The sequence below is a fragment of the Nothobranchius furzeri genome, chromosome 7 (assembly GCF_043380555.1).
Source record: "Nothobranchius furzeri strain GRZ-AD chromosome 7, NfurGRZ-RIMD1, whole genome shotgun sequence".
NCBI classification, from domain to species: domain Eukaryota; kingdom Metazoa; phylum Chordata; class Actinopteri; order Cyprinodontiformes; family Nothobranchiidae; genus Nothobranchius; species Nothobranchius furzeri.
This window is the reverse complement of record NC_091747.1, coordinates 30,011,556-30,032,237: the sequence shown is the minus strand read 5'-3', so window position 1 is coordinate 30,032,237 and position 20,682 is coordinate 30,011,556. Positions and strand designations below refer to the sequence as shown.

Below are 20,682 nucleotides of genomic sequence, written 5' to 3'. Positions count from 1 at the left end.
AATTCCAATTTTTTGAGTAACTTACTTTGTGTGTGTGTGTGTGTGTGTGTGTGTGTGTGTGTGTGTGTGTGTGTGTGTGTGTGTGTGTGTGTGTGTGTGTGTGTGTGTGTGTGTGTGTGTGGTTGTTTACACAACTGAAAGATGACATCAAACACTCCCCAGTGTGAACAGTTCACGGCCCCAAAGCAACATCCATTCCTTTGACTATTGTGCACATCCTGACCTGTTTTAACGTCTGCTTCGCTGCCACCAGTGTTTGTTTACATTTGCGCTGTTATTCACCGCCTGCTGTACCGGAGTGGAATTAACTTCATTTTCTAACACACATGTAGCACGGAAACTAGGATAAAGGCTCACAGTGAAGAAGAAGTGATCTTTTACATGGTGCAAGAGAAAAACCATGAAGCGTTTCACAAGAACAACAATAAAAAATAAAAATGATTTTAAAATATCAGAAAGATGGGAAAAGTAAAAATTGTGATTAAAATGTGAGGAAGAGAGAAAATGGATAAGAAAAAGGAAATCAGTGGATCCCAGGAAAGGCAGAATTGGTCAAAAGAGCAGAATAAGGAGAGGGTGGTGAAGAAGGTCAAACCAAAGCCTGAACAGGTGAGTTTTCAGCTGCTTTTTAAAGGAGACCACTGAGTCCACTGATCTCAGGCTCAGGGGGAGAGAGTTGCAGAGTCTGGGGGCCACAGCAGCAAATGATCTTTCACCTTTGGTCTTTAGCCTGGTGCTGCACAACCAGTAGGCTTTGATCACTGGACCTCAGGGACCTGCTGGGGGTGTAGGAACTAAGAATATCACCAATGTAAGATGGTGCTTTTCCATGTAAGGCCCTAAAGACCAGAACCAGGATCTTGAAATGAAACCTGAAGTTGACTGGCAGCCAGTGAAGCTGGAGGAGAAGCTGGGTGATGTGGGTGTGTTTGGAGGACTTGGTCAGAAGCCGAGCACAGGCGTTCTGAACCACCTGTAGACGGTTCAGGGAGGTTCTACTCAGACACGTGAAAAGAGAGTTACAGTAGTCTAAGCCCTGTTTCACACTGAAAGCATCAGCGGCGCGGACAGCAGCAGAACATCGCTGCTTTAAATAGAATCCATTAAAATCTCCTGCTCTTTTTAACTCGTGTCTTGATGAATTGTCTGTGGAACTATCTGCCTGTAAAACTGGATGTATGGTGGGGAACATGGACGTAAGTTTCACTTTAGAAGTGGGGGGACACGGGTGGGGGGGGGGGGTATCTTTACAGTTTGCTCTAATGGGAAACAGGCTTCAACACAAACAGTTGTTTTCCGCTTGGCCCTAGAGCTCAACCAGTGTCAATTTTATATAGCGTAATATTGTTTTTGGATGGTAAAAAGTGCAGGGGTCAAAACTTGACTTTGGAAAAAGTGGGGGGGCATGTCCCCCCCCCAAAATTACATCCATGGTGGGGAATCTTCTTGTTATTCACTTGTTATATGCAGATGATCTGGTCCTCCTGTCCCCATATCGTGCTGGCCTGCAGCAGTTACAGCGGGTTTGTGCTCGACGTGGTGTTCAGTTTGACATCATGTTTAATCCTAAAAAGAGTGTTATTGTGACTGCTACAACTAAAGACGATCACAATTTGAAATTTCCAACATTCTTTTTGGCGGATCAGCCCCTAACTGTGGTGGATAAAGTAAAATATCTTGGTCATAGTCTGAGAAGTGATTTATCTGATGATGAAGATATAAATAGACAATGAAGTAAGTTATATATGCAAGCAAATATTCTGACACGTAAATTTAGTCTGTGCTCTGATGATGTTAAAGTGGCTGTAATTCAGACCTACTGCACTTCCTTTTACACTGCTCATTCATGGTGTAGTTATGGCAAATCAGCCATCAGGAAATTACAAGTGGCTTATCAGGACGCTTTCAGAATTCTACTTAGACTCCCGAGATGGACTTTTGTGAGTCAGATGTTTGTTAGTAGGAGTGCTCCTACTTTTATGCTGTTTTGAGGAATTATATGCATGAATTTATGTGTCGTCTGAATTTGTCTAGTAACACTATATCAGAGCATGGTCTAACCCAACATGATATGAGATTTTCATCCTCTCTGTTGAAACATTGGTATACTTGCTTGTATGTACAGGGATGATGATGTTTTTTTTATTTTTTAAATTTTAAATTTAGATGTTTTCTCTTTTCATCTTTAGTACTGGACTAAATTTTTGTCTATAAATAAATGGAGAGTTTCAAACCAGCAGCGACACGTAATTAGCTCGATAGGATCGGGTTGTATTTTTGCCGTGTGCCGCTTCTGGGATGCATCAATTTCTGCAGGTAACATAGGGCTAGACAAGAAATCACACACTGTTTCAGTGTAAAATTGCCATTACATTTCAAAATAAAAGTACTGCAGCAATGCAATTTCATATATATGAGGCTTACGTGTGACCCAACAGCTTATGCAGTCCCAGTTTTTCACGGCTTTAATCCTGGCAGTGGAGAGGAACCACATCATATATGACATCAAACAGCGATTTCAATCATCACCTCCTTCGTTTTGGTTTAATGGTGGAGTGCATAAACAAACTGTGACCTGAAGTCTCGAGAGATCTTGTAATCTCATGAGTCCAGCGAAGAGAACAGCGAGGGAGCTGTGTTGCTGCCAAGACTCTACCGGTGTGAACAGGACCGCTTTGAAGTTTGCAAGTAAACCGTTCTGCTGCCGTTTCACCCCGCTGACGGTACCAGTGTGAGACCGGCGTTAGCGTGAGGAGATGAAGGTGTGGAGAACAGTCTCAAGTTCAGAGTGGGACAGAATGGGACTCAGCTTAGCAATGTTCCTGAGATGGAAGAAGGAAGAGCCAACAAGACAACTGACATGACAGTCCAGGGTGAGAGTGGGGTCAAAGGTTACAGCAAGATTCCTGACAGAGGGTTTGGTGTGAGAAGCAAGCTGACCAAGAGAGTCTCTGACTTGCCTGCAGTCTGAACGTCGCAGGGTCCCCAAACCCTCATCTGACTCTGCACAGGAGCAAGCAGAAGAATGGATTAATGAATAAAGTCTTTACATTTACATATCACCCAGTTTTACAGATGAAAGAAATGGTTAATCTTTTCAAGTTATTCTGGACTGTGTTTGGTGGTTGTAATTATTATTCTTTTGCTGAAAATGACTTCATGCTAACTGTGCTGTGATCCAGGAAAATTGGAAAGGTGCTTGTTTCCACTGGATGACAAGCATTCTCTTTTTCCAGGCCACGTGTGCAGAGAAAACGGCGCTACCACCACTCCGTTGGTCAGGCATCTGATCATTGATCTTTGCTGATGCAGAATGTTCCTTGGGCCTTTTTCTCATCAGCAAAGTTGCAGAGCGAGACAGCAACAGCCTCCCCTCACCACCACCAGGCTGCACTGGTGGGAGCGGCCACCTGGATCAAGTGTGGATATGTTGTTTATGCTAAAGCTATTACTCTCTTTCTGGGCAACGCGCCCTGAGAGCTCGACTGCTCTCCTGCTACTGAATTATTTACCTCAGGGATTTGCCACCCTCTCTATATGAGCTGTCACACGCAGTTGAATGATGATTTGATTGTCCAGCAATGAGGACCCAGTTGCTTTGTGTCTGTAAACGTATTAGTCAGGTTTTATTTAAGCTCCTCCGTGACGCATAAATACAGAAAATTAGGAAGTGCGATTCACACGTGCTTCGGTGTCAAAGGAAACTTCTGTTTGCACAGAGGAACATAAACAACATGTAATATTGTTGTCATTTACTTAATTCCCTCTGGGATTAATAAAGTATCTTTGATTTGATTTGACTAATTTAAGGAAAAAACAACCTAAGTACAGCACTGTGTGAAATTTGCCAACAACCTTCAAAGTCCCAGACAACAGAATGGAACCACGTGTGCTTCGGTTCAGCTCTGCAGAGGTTCTGACTTTTCCACACGGATGCTCGTTATCAAATCTAAAAACAGCTAGTAGACTGCAGGGGTGTGTTTACTGGACCTTTTGGCATGATAGGAAAACGGAACACCTTGTCCGGCTATGTAACACTTTACAGTTATGCTTGATTTACAGACGTGGAAAACATTTTTGGTACCAATGAAGAGAAACCCACAATGGTCGCAAATAACTTGAATCTGACATAAGTAATGATAAATAAAACTTCTATGAAATTTAACTAACTAAAGTCAAACATTGCTTTTAAACCGTTTTTCAGCTAAATTGTTTTTCATTGACCGAAGGATACCAGTAATATTGTCCACATCTGTAAGGTCTTTATGAAAATGGGTTCAAGCAGGAAAGACAGTAAAATGAATGAGTGAAGCCTATGGCCTCTTTGTAATGTTTCTCATGAGAAAAAAACGATACAACATGGTCAGTGGATTTTGCATGAGATAGTGTTTAACCATTGACATATATACCGGACAATGTGTGTCCATAGGCTCGAATTATACATTTTTGTGCCCAAGTGGGAGGCCCCCACCACCGCCATTTTTACTGTGTCACAGGTCCCGTCACGCCCAGACAATACAAAAATGGGAAGAGTGGTGGAGCTAAGGGTGGGGCTGTTGCCTTTGGAACAGGGGTGGAACAAATGAACCAGTGTAGCTACTAGCTAACTTGGCTAACCCAAGAAGCTAAGAAGGGCTCCTTGGACCGGGGTATCCCCGCAGAAGACTGGCTCCTGTGTGAGGGTGTAGTCACGCTGATGGCCTGTGGAGATCTAATATGGACTGGGTCTGTTAAATTACAAGCGGAGCCTCAGACTGCTTCGATTGTAGTCGAGCACTGTGGCCTTTTACATCAGCTCTTGCTCCACAGTCGGAGATAAGCGGGACCCAGCTACATGCTAACCAAAAGCTAACAGAGTTTTTTGGCTGTTTTCAGCAAGGAAAATGCGGTAGAGCGACTCCAAAGTAAAGGCACCCCCGGCCTGTTTAACAACGAAATCATATGTAAGCTGACCGAGGATATCGGGCTTCGTTGGTCCACTGCGGTGAAAGATCCACGCGTCCGCCATTGCTGATGTTCCCTGCTTGGAGCCGTAGATCAGTGGGACCTTAGCAACATGTTAACCTGAAGCTAATGGAGTCTTTCTGGCCATTTTCAGCGAGAAAAATGTGGTTGAACGACTCAAAAGTGAAACAGCATCAACAAAAAGAGCCGCAGTGTTTCTGTGATCTCCCTCGGAGATCCAGCATGACTACAGCCTCGCTTCGGAGCCGACCCGGCTGCCCCGGTAAACGGTAACAGGCCTGCTATTCTCAGGCAGGAGACAGGAGAAGACGGGCACCTGCTCAAGGTTTTTATGCAGCTCCAACAACATGTTTGACCAAGCAGTTAAATAACACAGCATTTCCCCTCAGTCAACCAACGAAACAAAGTACAGAAATATAAATGTACTTACTGATAAAAACTGCTTGGATGGTCTGTTAGCTAACTTGGCCCTTTTGTCCAACTAATCCCTTGATTAACATCCAAACACAAACACACAGAAAAAAACTAAAGTTCAGAGTCGACATGGTCGAACATCTATTAATGTGAGGCTGAAGCCTTTCTCCGGAGCTAGCTCTGAAGTCACATGGCTCTGATGCTCAATAATTATTCAGATTTTTACCCATTAAATTCCACTGGAACAGAACAGTTACACAAAAATTCACCCCACTAAACGTTGTCATTAATGTAAACTAGATCTATTAAACCTAAAACGGTTGTTGAACCAGGCTGTAAACATGTTTATTTCTGCTGTGAAATTGGCATTTTTAACATGGGAGTCAATGAGAATTTACTCACCTCTGCTGCCAGCCCCTAGTGGATGAAGGGGAACTGCAATTTAGCCACTTCCTTTTCATTATTGTGTTTGACACATGTCTAGGTACCACCAGCCTGATGCTCATCCAAATGTGTGTGTGTGTGTGTATGTGTGTGTGTGTGTGTGTGTGTGTGTGTGTGTGTGTGTGTGTGTGTGTACTCCTCTATACATCGAAGTGAGGAGTAATGACAAGCTTTTTACCTGTAAACTGACAACATTTCGCCAGTCCTTACTTACAATGCTACAGAACTCTAGTCGTTTGTTTTAGGAGTATAGTAAGAATTACGTTTTAGTTAAGGTTAGGGCTCGGTGTTGACTGGTTAATGTTAGAGTTAGGGTTAGGATTAAGCACAGACCAGTCACTAAAATGACTCACAACAAATGCTAGACTGCGCGCGCGTGTGTCTGAACCTGCTGATAGTGCTTTCCCGCTGCTGTAAGAACAGCCGGGTCTTTCTTTAGGTGGAGGATTGAATCAGTGATGACAGTCTCATGACCTCTTCCTGTCTAACCGTGTCTAACACACACACACACACACACACACACACACACACACACACACACACACACACACACACACACACACACACACACACACACACACACACACACACACACACACACACACGTTTTCATGTTACCACTGATCAGATCGTGTTTTAACAGCTTTATTGTTATTATATTATTTCTGTGAACAAACGAAAGTCAAATAAAGTTGGATAAATTAGAACCATCATCGCCACAAGGAGATGATCTAACCCAGAACCCGCCTCCTCTCTCTCCTCTGGACCGGAGAACTTTGCGAGCACTGCTCGATGGGGGGGGGGGGGGGGGGGTGGTGATGTCGTAAAGCTTGTCGTAAACCAGGTGCGGAGAAGGGGAGGTGAAGAGAGGGAGGTGGAGGAGGAGGTGAGGGGGAGAGAGGAGGTGACTCTCCGGCAGCATTTAGACACAAGGAAAGGATCATGGCGGATGGCCCCAGGTGTAAGCGCAGAAAACAGGCGAACCCGAGGAGGACCAGCGGTGAGTAGAGTCAGTGGTCCGGGTACCGTTATACCGGTTATACTAGCGCTCCAGCGGGGACCGTTAGATCAGCTCCTGGTCCCGGCTCCATCCCAGCGCCCTCACCCTCACAGGAAGTCTACATTTATTCATTCTGTTGTGTTTGGAGGACTTTGTCCGGCATTTCGGAACTCGGAGCGTCCGGGCTGGGTTGGGTCCGGAGCTGCTTTAGGTGGTACCGGAGCGGTTCTGTAGGGCTGGCTAAACTTCATGGTTCTGCTTTGAACTCGTGTCCCTCCTCCCGATAAGGTCCAGGCAGTTCGGCTCAGAGCTGATAAACGGTCGGGTGCACGGGGACCGAGGTTCCGGAGCTCGAGACAGACCTCACGCGCTGCGAGTAGGACAAGCGCTGCCCATATAAGGAGCGCGGATCCTGTCCCGTCGCGCGCTCCGGGTGGATTCCGTCTCTTCCTTCTGTTGTCTTTAGATTAAAAGTTTAGTCCCGAGCTTTAAGCACGGTCTAGAAACTTCTGGAAAGCCTTTGTTGGTAAACATGAACCTCAGGTGTTCCTGCCGGCGAAGCCGCGGTAACGGTGCTCTCTGTTCCTGCTGCCGAAGAACTTTTCTCTCCACCCGGGCGGAGAACATAAGGTTGTGTTGTTCAGGAGGAGTCTGGTAATTAGTACCGAAGCTAAGGGAACCGTCCTCTAACAGGACCAGGGCTCTCTGGTTCTGAGATGTTCAGAGCTCCTCTGGTCAGGAACTCCTGCAGGCAGAGGGAGCTCAGGTCCAGGTGAGCTCCAGGTGTCCGTCAGCTCCCATCAGGAGCAGCAGACTTCCTCTGGAAGGTAATGTGGGAATATTGGAATGCAGCCAGTCCCTGCCCATGTCCTGGTGGGCCTGGGGTTTTCAGACCTGTTTAGTCCTTCCTTCTGAGGTAACTGTTGCCTAGAAAACCTGCTAAAACTACAAATAACCCTCGCAGAGCAGCCTGAGTGAGGTCCTGAGTACACTCATGCTGTAGATCTGAGGGCAGACCATGCTCTTCAACAGGTAATAGGTGTGGCTCTCACATGCCACTCCTGTATTGGAACACATCTGTTTGTATTTAAAGGAGCCGAGCAGGAGGAGCGTTTTCATGTATCACACGTTTTTCAGTCCAACCCCCCCTCCCTATGGTGCTGCACTCCATCAGCCCTCCTTCCACAGCTTGCTCTTTATTTTGGAGAATAGGGACATGGAGGCGGGGGTGTGGGCTTTAAGCCACAGCGGCTAGAGATACGGGGGTGGGGGGACTGTTGATTGCCCCCTGACCTGGGCACCCATGCGTTCTTAGAGTATGACTTCACTTTCCCCCCTCTGTGCTATTGTGCAGCTTCCAGCGTGTCTTTGAGTCTGCTCAGTGACAGGGGTATGGTGGGAGGGCCCCCCCAGTGCACTCTGACCCCTCCTCTATGGGGCCGAGGGCTACAACAGGTGACAAGTGTGGACGTTTTGCTGCTGACGGATCTAGAATGTCAGCGTCTTCCAGACCGCGGTGGATTCTACAGCTGAAGTTATCCATAAACACCTTATTCTCTATCATTCATCTGACCGCCCCCCAACCCACACACACACACACACACACACACACACACACACACGCGCGCGCGCGCAGCCGGGCGATGTTCCGCGCTAGCATCGTTTAGAGCCTGCTCCGTCATAAAGCCAGACACCCCTTCCCTCTGCTCCCGTGTGAGGCTGGGTGCTTAAGTGAACCATTGTGTTTTAGAGCTTCAGCGGGGAAGCCTGAGGAGAAAGAGCATAGTTACCTTTGCAGTTTGTCTGCTCTACCTCATACACTTTCAGCGGCGGAAGAAAAGGGCCATTCAACAGGCCCGGCATGGGGAGGGACAGCCCTTTTCACACTCTGCTTGTGGGAAACTTCTCCTCCACACTGCACAACATTTGCATATGACCCATTCTCTTTGCAAAGGTCCCTGTGAGGGAGGAATCTGTGAAACATTCACAGCATTTCTCTAAATCTCTTCTCTCACACAGCCTCGTAGTTCCTCCAGGACCAGCTACGCCGCACCGCTTCACACTTTCTGTTCAGAAGGTTTACCTTAAAGATGAAAATGTGTGTGCGTGTGTGTGTGTGTGTGTGTGTGTGTGTGTGTGTATTTCTCTTTAAGTAGACTAATTTTAACTTTTAACCAGTAGTGTGTGAACATTTCTGCATTGCGGTGACATCTGGCTGGTCCGCACAATGACTAAATACCGTAAACGTGATTTTAGTGGTAAGATGTGGATGAGGGTCAGGGTTAAGCACAGTGGAGTCACTAAAATGAATGGAAGTCAGTGGAGGGTCCACGCAAGGATACAGAGACAAGTATGTGTGTTTGTACGTGCATGTGAGTATGTGTGTGTGTACTCGTGTGTGTGTAGCATGATGTGCTGTTTTAACATCAGGGTCTGGGACCAGCAGAACAGCTGGTTGGTCTCAGAAAATGCAAACACATCCAGGACCTATGGGTCCGTTTGGGGTAACACCAGGACGTGGGGGGTACTCTGAGTTTTGTATCCGCTTGTTAAACTGGAGATCCCCCTCCACCCCCCACCCCCCACACACACGCACACACACACACACACGCACGCACGCACGCACACACACACACACACACACACACACACACACACACACACACACACACACACACACACACACACACACACACAGAAATAAAACCTAGGCTGCCCCTGAGCAGCCCGAGGGACAGTTCTGGTGGTGTGATCACCAACACTGCTGCCTTGACGAGACACAACGAGTGAAAGGGTGTTCAGATAGACACGTTAGGCTCGTCCCGTAGGGGACAACGCTGTCCCCTAAACACGAACACAGCAAGCAGTGTGGCAGAGATCCTCATGGAGCTGGACAATGGGTGGGTGTCCCACATTACATCTCCAGGTCTGTCTGCACACCCTCCTTGTCCCTAGAAAGAAAGAAAACGATCTTTTATATAGCGACTCTCAAGATAAAGATCACGAGGTGCTTCAAGAAACCCCAAAACAAAACAAAAATGAAAGTATAAAATGATTTTTTAAATGGATAAAAATGTTTAAATGAGAAAACATATGTAATTAAAAATGTAAGAAAAGGAAGAGAGAAAATGAATGGGAAAGAGGGAAATCAGTGGATCCCGGGAAAGGCAGAATAAGTAGAGGGAGGTGAGGAAGCCTGAACAAGTGAGCCTTCAGCTGCTTTTTAGAGGAGACCACTGAGTCCACTGATCTCAGGCTCAAGGGGAGAGAGGTCCAGAGTCTGGGGGTCGCAGCAGCAGATGATCTTTCACCTTTGACCTTTATCTTGGTGCGCTGCACAACCAGTAGGCTTTGATCACTGGACCTCAGGGACCTGCTGGGGGTGTAGGGACTGAGAAGATCACCAATGTATGATGGTGCTTGTCCATGTGAGGCCCTATAGACCAGAACCAGGCTCTTGTAATGAACCCTGAAGTTGACTGGCAGCCAGTGAAGCTGGAGGAGAAGCGGGGTGATGTGGGTGTGTTTGGAGGACTTGGTCAGAAGCCGAGCACAGGCATTCTGAACCATCTGTAGACGGTTCAGGGAGGTTCTGCTCAGACACGTGAAAAGAGAGTTACAGTAGTCTAAGCGTGAGGAGATGAAGGTGTGGAGAACTGTCTCAAGTTCAGAGCGGGACAGAATGGGACTCAGCTTAGCAATGTTCCTGTAATGGAAGAAGGAAGAGTGAACAAAAGAACTGACATGAGAATCCAGGGTGAGAGCTGGGTCAAAGGTCACGCCAAGATTCCTGACAGAGGGTTTGGTGTGAGAAGCAAGCTGACCAAGAGAGTCTCTGACTTTGGGAACCAGCTTGTCTGGGGCACAGATGAAGATCTCAGTCTTATCTTCATTCAGCTGTAGAAAGCTCCCAGCCATCCAGGTTTTGATAGAGTCTGAGCAGGTGTGTAACAGCTGCAGCTTAGACATCTCATGGGGCTTAAAGGAGATGTACAGTTGGATGTCATCTGCATAAAGATGGTAGGAGATTCCTTTGAAGGAGCTCAGGATGTGCTGAAGAGGAAGCAGATAGAGGAGGAAGAGCAGAGGCTCCAGCACAGAACCTTGTGGGACACCATGGGTAAGAGAGGTGGTGGAGGACCTAAACTTGGAGACGGCCACAGAGATGGAGCGCTCAGAAAGAAAAGAGGAGAACCACTCCGGAGCAGAGCCTGATAGGCCTACCCAGTCTCTCAGCCTCTCCAGTAGCAGGTGATGGTCAACAGTGTTAGTGTCCCTACACCATGCCCCCCCCCCCCCCCCATGGAGCGGTTAATGAAAAAGACTGGGCTGACAATAGGAAGAGGGCGGTCCCAGCGAGGGGCTCCCTCACCAGCTTGTGTTTGTGGCAGAAACTGACCGTTTGAAGTTTTTTATGGCTTATTTAGCATCCACGTCTCACAGTGCCTCTGTCTCCAGTAATGAAATGGGACAAAAACAGATGAAGACTTGTTTTGCTCTTTGAAAACATCCAGCTGATGGGCTTTTTGCTAGCCCTTTATGATGACCATATTGATTTTCCTCTCCGTAGCACACAGCACTGATAATAGCCCTCCTGAGGGGACTACACACTGACGCTCGGATCCTGTGTTTGTGTGATGTCCCAGGGGCCGCGGTGACTAACTCATCAAACTAGCAGGGCAAAGCTAGCCAGATGATAGCGGAACATTAGTCACGCTGATTGTTAGTCAGAGGGCAGGCCAACTGCTGCACCCAACGTCAGCACGGATAAACATCCACACAGGACTAATGAGAGAAGAATGGCAACCTGAAATGGGTGTGTGTGTGTGTGTGTGTGGGGGGGGGGGGGATACAGGGAAGTATGGAGATCCACTTTGTCCCAATTCACCCATGAATGATTTGTTGAGATCCCCATGTCTGATGGGGATGGACAAGCAAAGACGGAGTCTGCAACAGCAGTGAGACGTTTTCCCATACCTGCATCCCATCCAGAACCCGAACCGTTAGCATGCAGCCTTGTACAGCTACACTAGTAACTGGTGTTAAACACACCTGTCCTCATTGTCAGTGTTCAGGCGTTCCCACGCAGGTAACGAATATCCAGCGTTGACCCTGTCTATGATCCCACAGATCAGTGAAGCATGACGTTCAGCACATCAGGGTTAGTCTTTCTGTTTATAGTATTGTGTCCATTTGCTCCTCCTGTCTGTCCAGTACTGACGCAGCACCTGTAACTGCTTTAGGCACGCAACGGCTCGGCTAAACGGCGCTCATGAATAACACCTGACCAGCCACAGCTGTGGCTGCACGGTGGGAGAGGCCCTTGGTCAAGCGCTGGTCTTCTACAGAAGGAAAGCAAACTAAATGCGAGACGAGCAGAATGTAGAAGTGAAATCTGAGTGTTTTCTTGCATCTTGAATGTGTGAACGTGCTTGATGAATTTTACACTTGCCTCAAAGCCAACTTTTCAGTAAACCCTTTTCATGCAAATGATTCCTAAAAGGATGTTTTCAAACACAAGGCCATCTCTGAGTGACTGGTTAAGTAGGTCTTTGAATTTGAAGGGAGGAACGTTATCTGTTCTGTAATTGGGATGTGAAAGCTTGGAACAATGTTAATTGTGCTCTAAAAGCAAATGGAAGAGGTGAAAAAAGAATGTGTATGCTCACCCTTACGATAATCATCAGTAATGAACCAGCCCATAAATCCCTCCGATCAAGAGCTGCCCGTGAACCAGACACGCACACACACACCAGAAGCTATCGATCAACCTCTCAGGGCGAAGGTTAGTTTGTTATTTTCTCTTACCTCACCGTGAACAAAACCAGGAAGTGTGTGAGAGATTACAGTCCAGGATGCAACCTGAAAGGCCTTTATCTCTGTGAAAACAAGAGGCTTCCTGCTCCTGTCCAGACACCACCCCCCTCCCCCAACACCTGTGGCAGCCTATTTAAGGATCCTCATGAGACCCACCTCCCAAAATATGAAAGCCTGCAGACCAAGACGTCATTTTCCCTCCGTACCAACGACAGAGAAGGCACCCTCGAGGTTTTCCTGGTCCTGCTGGGTTTCCATCAGCTGGACTGGAGACCAGACTGACCAGCACCCCCATCCTAAAGGCTGATTCATGCTTCTCCGTCTGCGTCAATGCGGAGACTCGCAACGCCATTATCCGTCCTTACGGCCCCCGGCAGGCACGCAAGTACGTACGGAGTCGAGCCCACCTTTTTAAACATCCGTTGAACGAGACGGAGAACGCAAGCCTGTGATTGGTCAGGGCTGGACGTAATTTTCACTTCAGAAGGGGGGGGGGGGGGATCTTTACAGAATGCTTTAATGGGAAACAGGCTTCAACACAAACGGTTGTTTTCTGCTTGGTCCTAGAGCTCAACCAGTGTCAAGTTAATATAGCGTAATATTGTTTTTGGATGGTAAAAAGTGCAGGGGTCACAACTTGACTTTGGAACAAGTGTGTGTGTGTGTGGGGGGGGCATGCCCCCCCCCCCCCCCCCCCCCAAATTACATCCATGGGTCAGGGCACCGCTGTCGTCTACACCGCCACCATTGCGCCCTCAAAAACATAAAGAAAGCCGAGAATAACTAGCGGCAGACACGGAGAAGCGTGAAGAAAACCTCGCGAAAAAACTCTAAAATATGAGCGTTTAATTCCCCCGTGACTGGAGGAGTGAAAAGATCCAAGTGGTGCTCGCTGCAGAACCACAAAGGCGGAGCTGCACCAGAAGGTGGAGCTGCACCAGAGTCAGCCCCGCCCATTCCATCAGAGTCAGTCCAATTCCTTCCAGTTGTCAGACTTGATAGCATTCTGGAACCAAAGAGGGTGTTATAGCTAAAAAATGCAAGATTGAGGATGGAGTTGAGAAGTTAATTGAACAGTTTTTGTAAAGGTTCCATATAATTAAAAATCTAACTTTTGGAACTTTTAATCATGTTATATTGTCATTTCCTCATAAGAAGCATGCCAAAGCAATTTTTAGCCTCATTCATGCATTTTCCTCCCATCTCAGCTTCAATTTGGTCTCCTCCTCCGAAGCGGGTCTGGTCTTGGTTCTCAAATCTGGATATTCTGTGAATTTTCTGACAAATTATTTCTGAAATGACTTCTACTGAGACACCGCCGAAAAACCATACAACCCATCTCAGAGACACACTAGGCAGCACAATTAGATGTAACGCCGCATGAGTTATAACAGATGTGGTGGTGTAGTGGTTATGGAGTCAGGTATACATGCAGTTTTGCGCAGGTTCGCCTCCCATTACTGTAAGTTTTAGGTAGTGTACAACCTCTTTTCTTCATTTCTAGCTACACTTGCCAGTACTATGTTTACAACAATTTACTGGTATACAGTTTAACATATAATGACTAATGTGTTTTTTTATTTATTTATTTGTTTATTTAGCCAGTGTGAGTCCATTTGCGAGCAGAGTTTCAACTAAAATGCTGTTTAGGAACGACCAAATTCAAAGAACTTTTACAGACATAAATATTTTGCTGAAAATAAACATTACAACTAAAATATAAACAAATTAAATGTTTCAGCTGGCAAAATAGATTGCTGACGACCCCACCGAGAATCGAACCAGCATCAGCTGAGGGGAAAGCAAAAACCAACTCAGACAATCTCGCCACTAGACTACCAAAGCCCAATCAAAAGTCTGTAATGCTGTTATACACCATTTCTGTTAGACCGGCTGTGGGCAGATATTTGCTGAAAGAAACCTTTTCATTTCGAGATATATTCAGTCTTTGTCATGTAGCAAGTTATATTTATCTTGTTTAATTGGAGCATAGAACATAGCATTAACGACTGTAAACTAGTAACAGCCATAATTCATCAGTTTGCGATAAAGTTGAAAACAAAAACGGAAGTCAGTGGGCTAGGCTGAGTTTGCGTGAATGGGCGGGGCTGACCCTGGTGCAGCTCCACCTTATGATGCAGCTCCGCCTTTGTGGTTCTGCAGCGAGCACCCTCTCAAAAGATCTGCAGCAAGCGTTTTATTTGTGGACGGAAATGACAGTAAACGTGGGTTTAGAGGTGGCAAGCCCATGAAGAGGTGGAGGAGGATGAGAGACAAATCTGTCTGTGTTAAAAGTCTCTTATGTACAGAAAACAATATAAACACACGATCTTGGACCGATACATGACAGGATACCACAGAACAGCGCTACGCCCTCTGGTGTCCTGCCGGGGAATTGCTTTGCAACACTCTCCAGGAGACGGAGAAGCATGAGGGCAAAACCTCTCCATCCGTGTGTGTCTGTCCCTGTTGGAGCTGACGGAGAAGCATGCATCAGGCTTAAATTTGAATCTATAGTCTGACCACAACCCAAACGCAGAGTTCAGTCGTGAGCAAACTGTGTCCCCGTACTATTGGACAACAAACAAAGTGACGTATTCACCACTTCAGATGTCAGTCAGCGGGACAGCCCCATACTCTGTTGAAGAAGACACTAAATAAAGCATACTATCTGCTCATGACTCGAGGAAAAAACAAGTCTAAATAGTACAGAGTTGGTGCCAAAGCTGTCCCCAATGAGCTGTCTCCATCTTTGTTGTTCTGCTCATCATCATTATCATGCATCATCCCGCCCACTAATCCAGTAGAGCGCTGTGATTGGCAAGACTGGTCAGGCCTGCTGAAGCTCCTGTGGAGCTTTGCTAGACCGATCTGCAGAGCTTCTGTTGGTCTAGATTTCTAGCACTAGCACCCCCATAACCACTGTGGGCAGGCACCAACAGCCAGCTGAGCTGAAGCCTGATTTATACTTCTCCGGAGCTCCACCACGGAGAGACGCACACGGAGTGTTGGAAAGGTTTTCACTTGCAAACTTCTGCTGAGGCAGCGGAGTGTTGCAAAGCAATTCCCCAGCAGAACAGCAGAGGGCGTAGCGCTGCTCTGTGGTATCCTGCCACCACAACACTCATGTATCTGGTCCACGATGATCTGTTTACTGACGTGTTTATATATTTCCGAGACTTAACAAATTAGTCCTTCATTCTCCACCTCTTCATGCGGTAACTGCCTCTGAACCCACGTTTCCCGCTGTTTCCGCCCACGTGTTCTCTGTATTTTATGCTCCTTCGGTCACGGGGAAATAAACGTTCATATTTCCTGACTTGTTTCGTTATGCGTTCTTCAATCTGTTCTGGGTCCGTCGCTAAATATCTGTTTACTTTTTAACGGGGCAACGACGGTGCTGGTGACGAATTAATAGGAAGCAGCCTCCTGACCAATCACAAGCTTGGGTTCTCCTTCACTTTCGACAGATGTTTAAAATTTTGGGCCTGTCTCCGTCACCCTCTGTGAGCGCGTTGGAGAGCCCTTGTGCCGGCGCGTGATGGTGTTGCGTGTCTCGGCACTGACGCAGACGGAGACGTATTAATCAGGCTTTAGTTGGAATTCTTGAACCCAGCACTGAGATAGGTTGGTGCCACAGCTGGCAGCGGGGGTCTGTCCTGGCAGTGTCCTGGGCTGAATTTCAATGACCCCCCCCCACCCTCCCTTAGGTCCTCTTATACCAGAGCTGCTGACAGGCTCCTATTCACTGCAGTGTCCTAACCCCCCATAGGGATCTGGATAAACAAGCACTATTCAGTGCCTGAAAAGCACCCCTACCCTTCTCCACCTCCTTGTTTTAGTGCCAGGCTGCAGTGCAACCCCCCCCCCCCCCCCACACACACACACACACACACACCACCACCACTATCCACACACTTGCTCCACACTAAATCCATGAAGCCTCGAAATCTACAGCTGTGGCAACGTGTGTGTGTGTGTGTGTGTGTGTGTGTGTGTGTGTGTGTGTGTGTGTGTGTGTGTTGGGGGGTGATGATGCAGACCAAGTTGACATCCTGTTGTTACAGTCCATCAGCTGAGCTCAGGGGTGGGTGGGTGGGTGGGGGGATGCTCACATGATGTTACCCATGGGAGTCACATGATTGGGCTGCTGTAGGGACTGTTGTTTGTTGTTTTTGTTTAGTTCCTCTGTCCTCATCATGGGTCTGAGAGGAAAAGCTCAGGTCTCTCTGGGAAAAGTCTCTCGTTGTCCCTCTATCAGTCCTAAGCAGATGTTTAGGTGGTGGAAGTCCCTGACTGATGCACGTACTTCTCCACTTTCAAAGACAGAAATACACAGATTTTGCGTTGTAATTTGATGACACTAGCATTATCGCTGACGTCTTCGGTCTAGAGACAATGTCCTCTTGGCTGTTAGTCCTGTCATGTCTGACCTCCATCACTCAACTTGGCATCTTTCATTTAAAGCAGCACCCTTGTAATCCAGCAGCTGTCTGATAAATCTGTTGCATCTGGACAGATGTCCAGATTTTTTAATAGTCGACTGCACGCGCACACAAAAATATAGTCCAACCCCCACAAATGCAGTCGCTTTACAAATAGAAGGTGGTCTACTGCATCAAGAAAAAAGGGTTGATGGCGTTAACGATCCAGGAAGGCCTTCATCCTGCAGTCATGAGAAGTAATTCCTACGCAGCTTTCTCCACAGTAGCAGTGGACGCTCAGGAACAAAGTCCTTCGGTTCAGCGCTGGCTCCCTCCAGCTTCAGCTCTAGAACCAAAGTAAAGGAGAGAGGCTGCAGCTGACCATGCTCTGCCCAGCCTCCTCCTGCACACCTGATACACCTCTGGTGCTTGGTGGTGAGTGCCACCTGCATTTAGTGTCATATCCCTGCTTACACATGCAGCTGCTGATAAGTTACATGGTAGGAACATGAATACACACACTGTTCTCTAATGCTCAACGTTTCATTTTATTTGCTGTGAGCAACACTAAAGATTTTCAACTTCCTTTTGTTTTCTAAGACAGACAAAATGTCACGTCAAAATAAAAGTCCTGAGTGATTGCAGTGGTTCTAAAGCCCGTTATACACGTTTATTACCGGTTAATGGGGAAACTGCCATTGCCTCGATGACAGGTCTATTAAAGTCTTCCTCAGTCCTCGGGGAGCCCCCCCCCCCCCCCCCCACACACACACACACACATACTACTGAACCCACCGAGCCTCTGATCAACAATCAGATTAATACAGTTTACATGAAGACACATGGTGGCCCCTGGGAAGCTGTTTGTTGTTAATATACAAAGATGGAGGATTAGTGTCAGCGGGAGTATTAGGGTCTGGGTCCAGACTCACTCTGCAGAGGCTGGCTCACATGTAGTCTGTGTTTGTGGATCAGCATCAGCTTCATTCAGTGTGTGTGTGTGTGTGTGTGTGTGTGTGTGTGTGGGGGGGGGGGGGGGTTTGCTGCCCCATCACATAACAACAGCTGAGGATGGCGGCTCACATCTTTGTGGGTTGTTCTTGTTGAAATCTATTCACTTATTCACATTCCATTTACTCACACCTGTGTGAAGCATAACGTTATAAATAATAGAAACAAATCAGACTCACTAAACTCACTGGAAGAGTCGGGCGTACGTTGACGATGCTACTGCCGGTCCGGTTCTGGTCTGACCAAAGACCTGTCTGTGAGTGTGTTGTGCAGCTGTGCAGAGCGGGTCAGAAACACCACCTCCCTCTCTGGTAAACTGTAACCTGAACCCTCTCAGACTCAAAATAAGTTTGGATAAAAGGACGAACAACTAAGTCCTTCAGGGGTACTGATGAGTTAAGAAATGCTCATGAAACACGTGTGTGGAGCAACCAGGTAGGTAGGTTTTAACTGTTGCAAGTCTGCAGCGCCTGCCTCCAGAGGGTTACCGCGACCCAGATAAGCTGGGACCTGTAGTGGAGCCGAGTCCCCGCCCAAACACACGAGTCAACACACTGACCTTGGCCATTATCTCTTAAAAGTGAAACACTTGTAGGATCCTGTCCCAGATAGCCCTGGGTGTGTGTGCCCTTTACCTGCTTTAACACTGGCTCTCTCTCACTCACTCACACACACACACACACACACACACACACACACACACACACACACACACACACACACACACACACACACACACACACACACACACACACACACCACACACACACACACACACACACACACACACACACACACACACCACACACACACACACACACACACACACACGCACACACACACAAACACCGCACACACACACACACACACACACACACACACACACACACACACACACACACACACACACACACACACACACACACACACACACACACACACTGGGCTGTGTATTCCCAAGGGCACCCAGCTACAGGAGATAGAACCCTGTAATCATGTCCCTGTCTCACCTCCTCGTTATCAGACACAATTAATGATCCCTCCATTATTAAAGAAAGAGGAGCTGAGGCATCCTGCAGGGGAGTCAGGCAGCTGGGAGGCTCAGAGTAAACGCTCCCCAGGTGCACTGACATCATCCTCCAAGGTAGATATAGTAGCTGTCACGCTGCACCTTTGTCAAGGATGACGGCACGTTGGTGTTTGCTTAAAATGCGTCTGCGTGCACAGAGTTGTGAGTGTGCACGTGAGCCAGATGCCCAGGCTAGTGTGGAACCCTTCTGATCTTTAAGTATGTCTGTCCTCCTCCTTTGTGCCGTGGCTCTGTGGTATGAGGTGGGGAGCAGAGCCTGGTGAGGCTGTGGAAGAAGACGAAGAGAAGAGGGAGAAGGGGTGAGGAGAGGGCGGCAGGTGCAACACACCCTGCACAATCACTGGCGCTCGGCAAAACTGTGACAGGAAATCACCGTTGTCCTGGCAACCTGGCACTATTGATTAAGCACGGTCGTCTCCAGGCTCGCATCGTTGTCCCAGTGGAAATGGGACTGGGTTGGGTTGCAGGAGAGAAGGGATGGGAGGAAGAGGTGGTTGATGGAGAGCAGGAGAAGCAGAGTAAGAACGGTGTTTGCATCCCACAGTGGACTCCGTCCTTATTTGGTCCTCAAGGAAACATCAGCCTCACTTACCACGAGTCACCTCCACGATTATGACTCTACGATGGAGGCCCTCTCAATTCCGCGCTCCGTCACAACCTACATTACTGTTCTCCCCACGTCTGTGTGTGTCTCTGTGAGGACACTTGTCCCACCCTGTCCTTGTGCTAAGCCCTACCTGCTGTGTGACTACACCACAGCAGTACACTGATGTAGGAGAAAGCATCCACGTTAGCAGCGTTGTTGGCTACAGTTGGTGAGTTTTACACAGACCGGGTCAGGATCTCAGCTCTTTCATCAACGATTCATTCATTCATTTATTTACTAAGTCCGTTTCTCACCTGTAGGGATGCGTGTGTGTGTGTGTGTGTTTTAACGAAGCTGCTTCATGCTACCTCCCCTGGTCTCAACAGAGCAGCTCTGTCCAGCATCTTGGAATATGGCTGTGCCATCAGGGAAGATGGAATAGCCTGGCCATTCAGGATATTCAGGTAGTCAGCTGACCTCATTCTTGGAGCACATCCTGACCAACTGCAGCAAGCCCAGATCATAGCACTGCCCCCACAGGCTTGTACAGTAGGCACTAGGCATGATGGGTGCTTCACTTCATCTGCCTCTCATCTTAGCCTGATGCGCCATCACTCTGGACCAGGGTCCATCTGGACCAGTGTTTTCTCTGCTTGGTGCACCAACGATCTGACCCTTCTCAAACAGACTGACATCTTTTCCACGAGCACCAGACGTGTCTTCCCACCTGGTTGTTTGAGAAATGAGAAGCAGCCCTTTGCGCCAGTTGGGTTAAATAACTTGTTGCAGCTGAAAGAAACTTGCCCATGCAGTAATTATCCAATAGGAGGCTCCTACGTGTTAGCTTAGTTAAATCCAGGTGGATTTGCCTTTCTTTGGGCCAGCCAGTGCATTATTAAGACTGTAATATAATTAACAAGTAACGCATCCA

General features: G+C 47.5%; 1 protein-coding gene across 3 annotated transcripts in view; it reads left to right on the top strand.

Moving 5' to 3' along the window:
* Nucleotides 1-6,658: 6,658 nt before the first annotated feature.
* The window catches only part of zeb1b (zinc finger E-box binding homeobox 1b), an 82,341-nt gene continuing 68,317 nt past the window's right edge, over nt 6,659-20,682 (top strand). The window contains exon 1 of one of the 3 annotated variants that reach the window (XM_054751236.2): nt 6,659-6,823. In XM_054751236.2, coding sequence (XP_054607211.2) covers nt 6,766-6,823 — 58 coding nt within the window. In that variant the 5' untranslated portion in view covers nt 6,659-6,765. Of the gene's footprint in view, nt 7,651-20,682 lie in introns of all 3 variants that reach the window. The other 2 variants (XM_015975996.3, XM_054751237.2) reach the window with 2 other exon arrangements.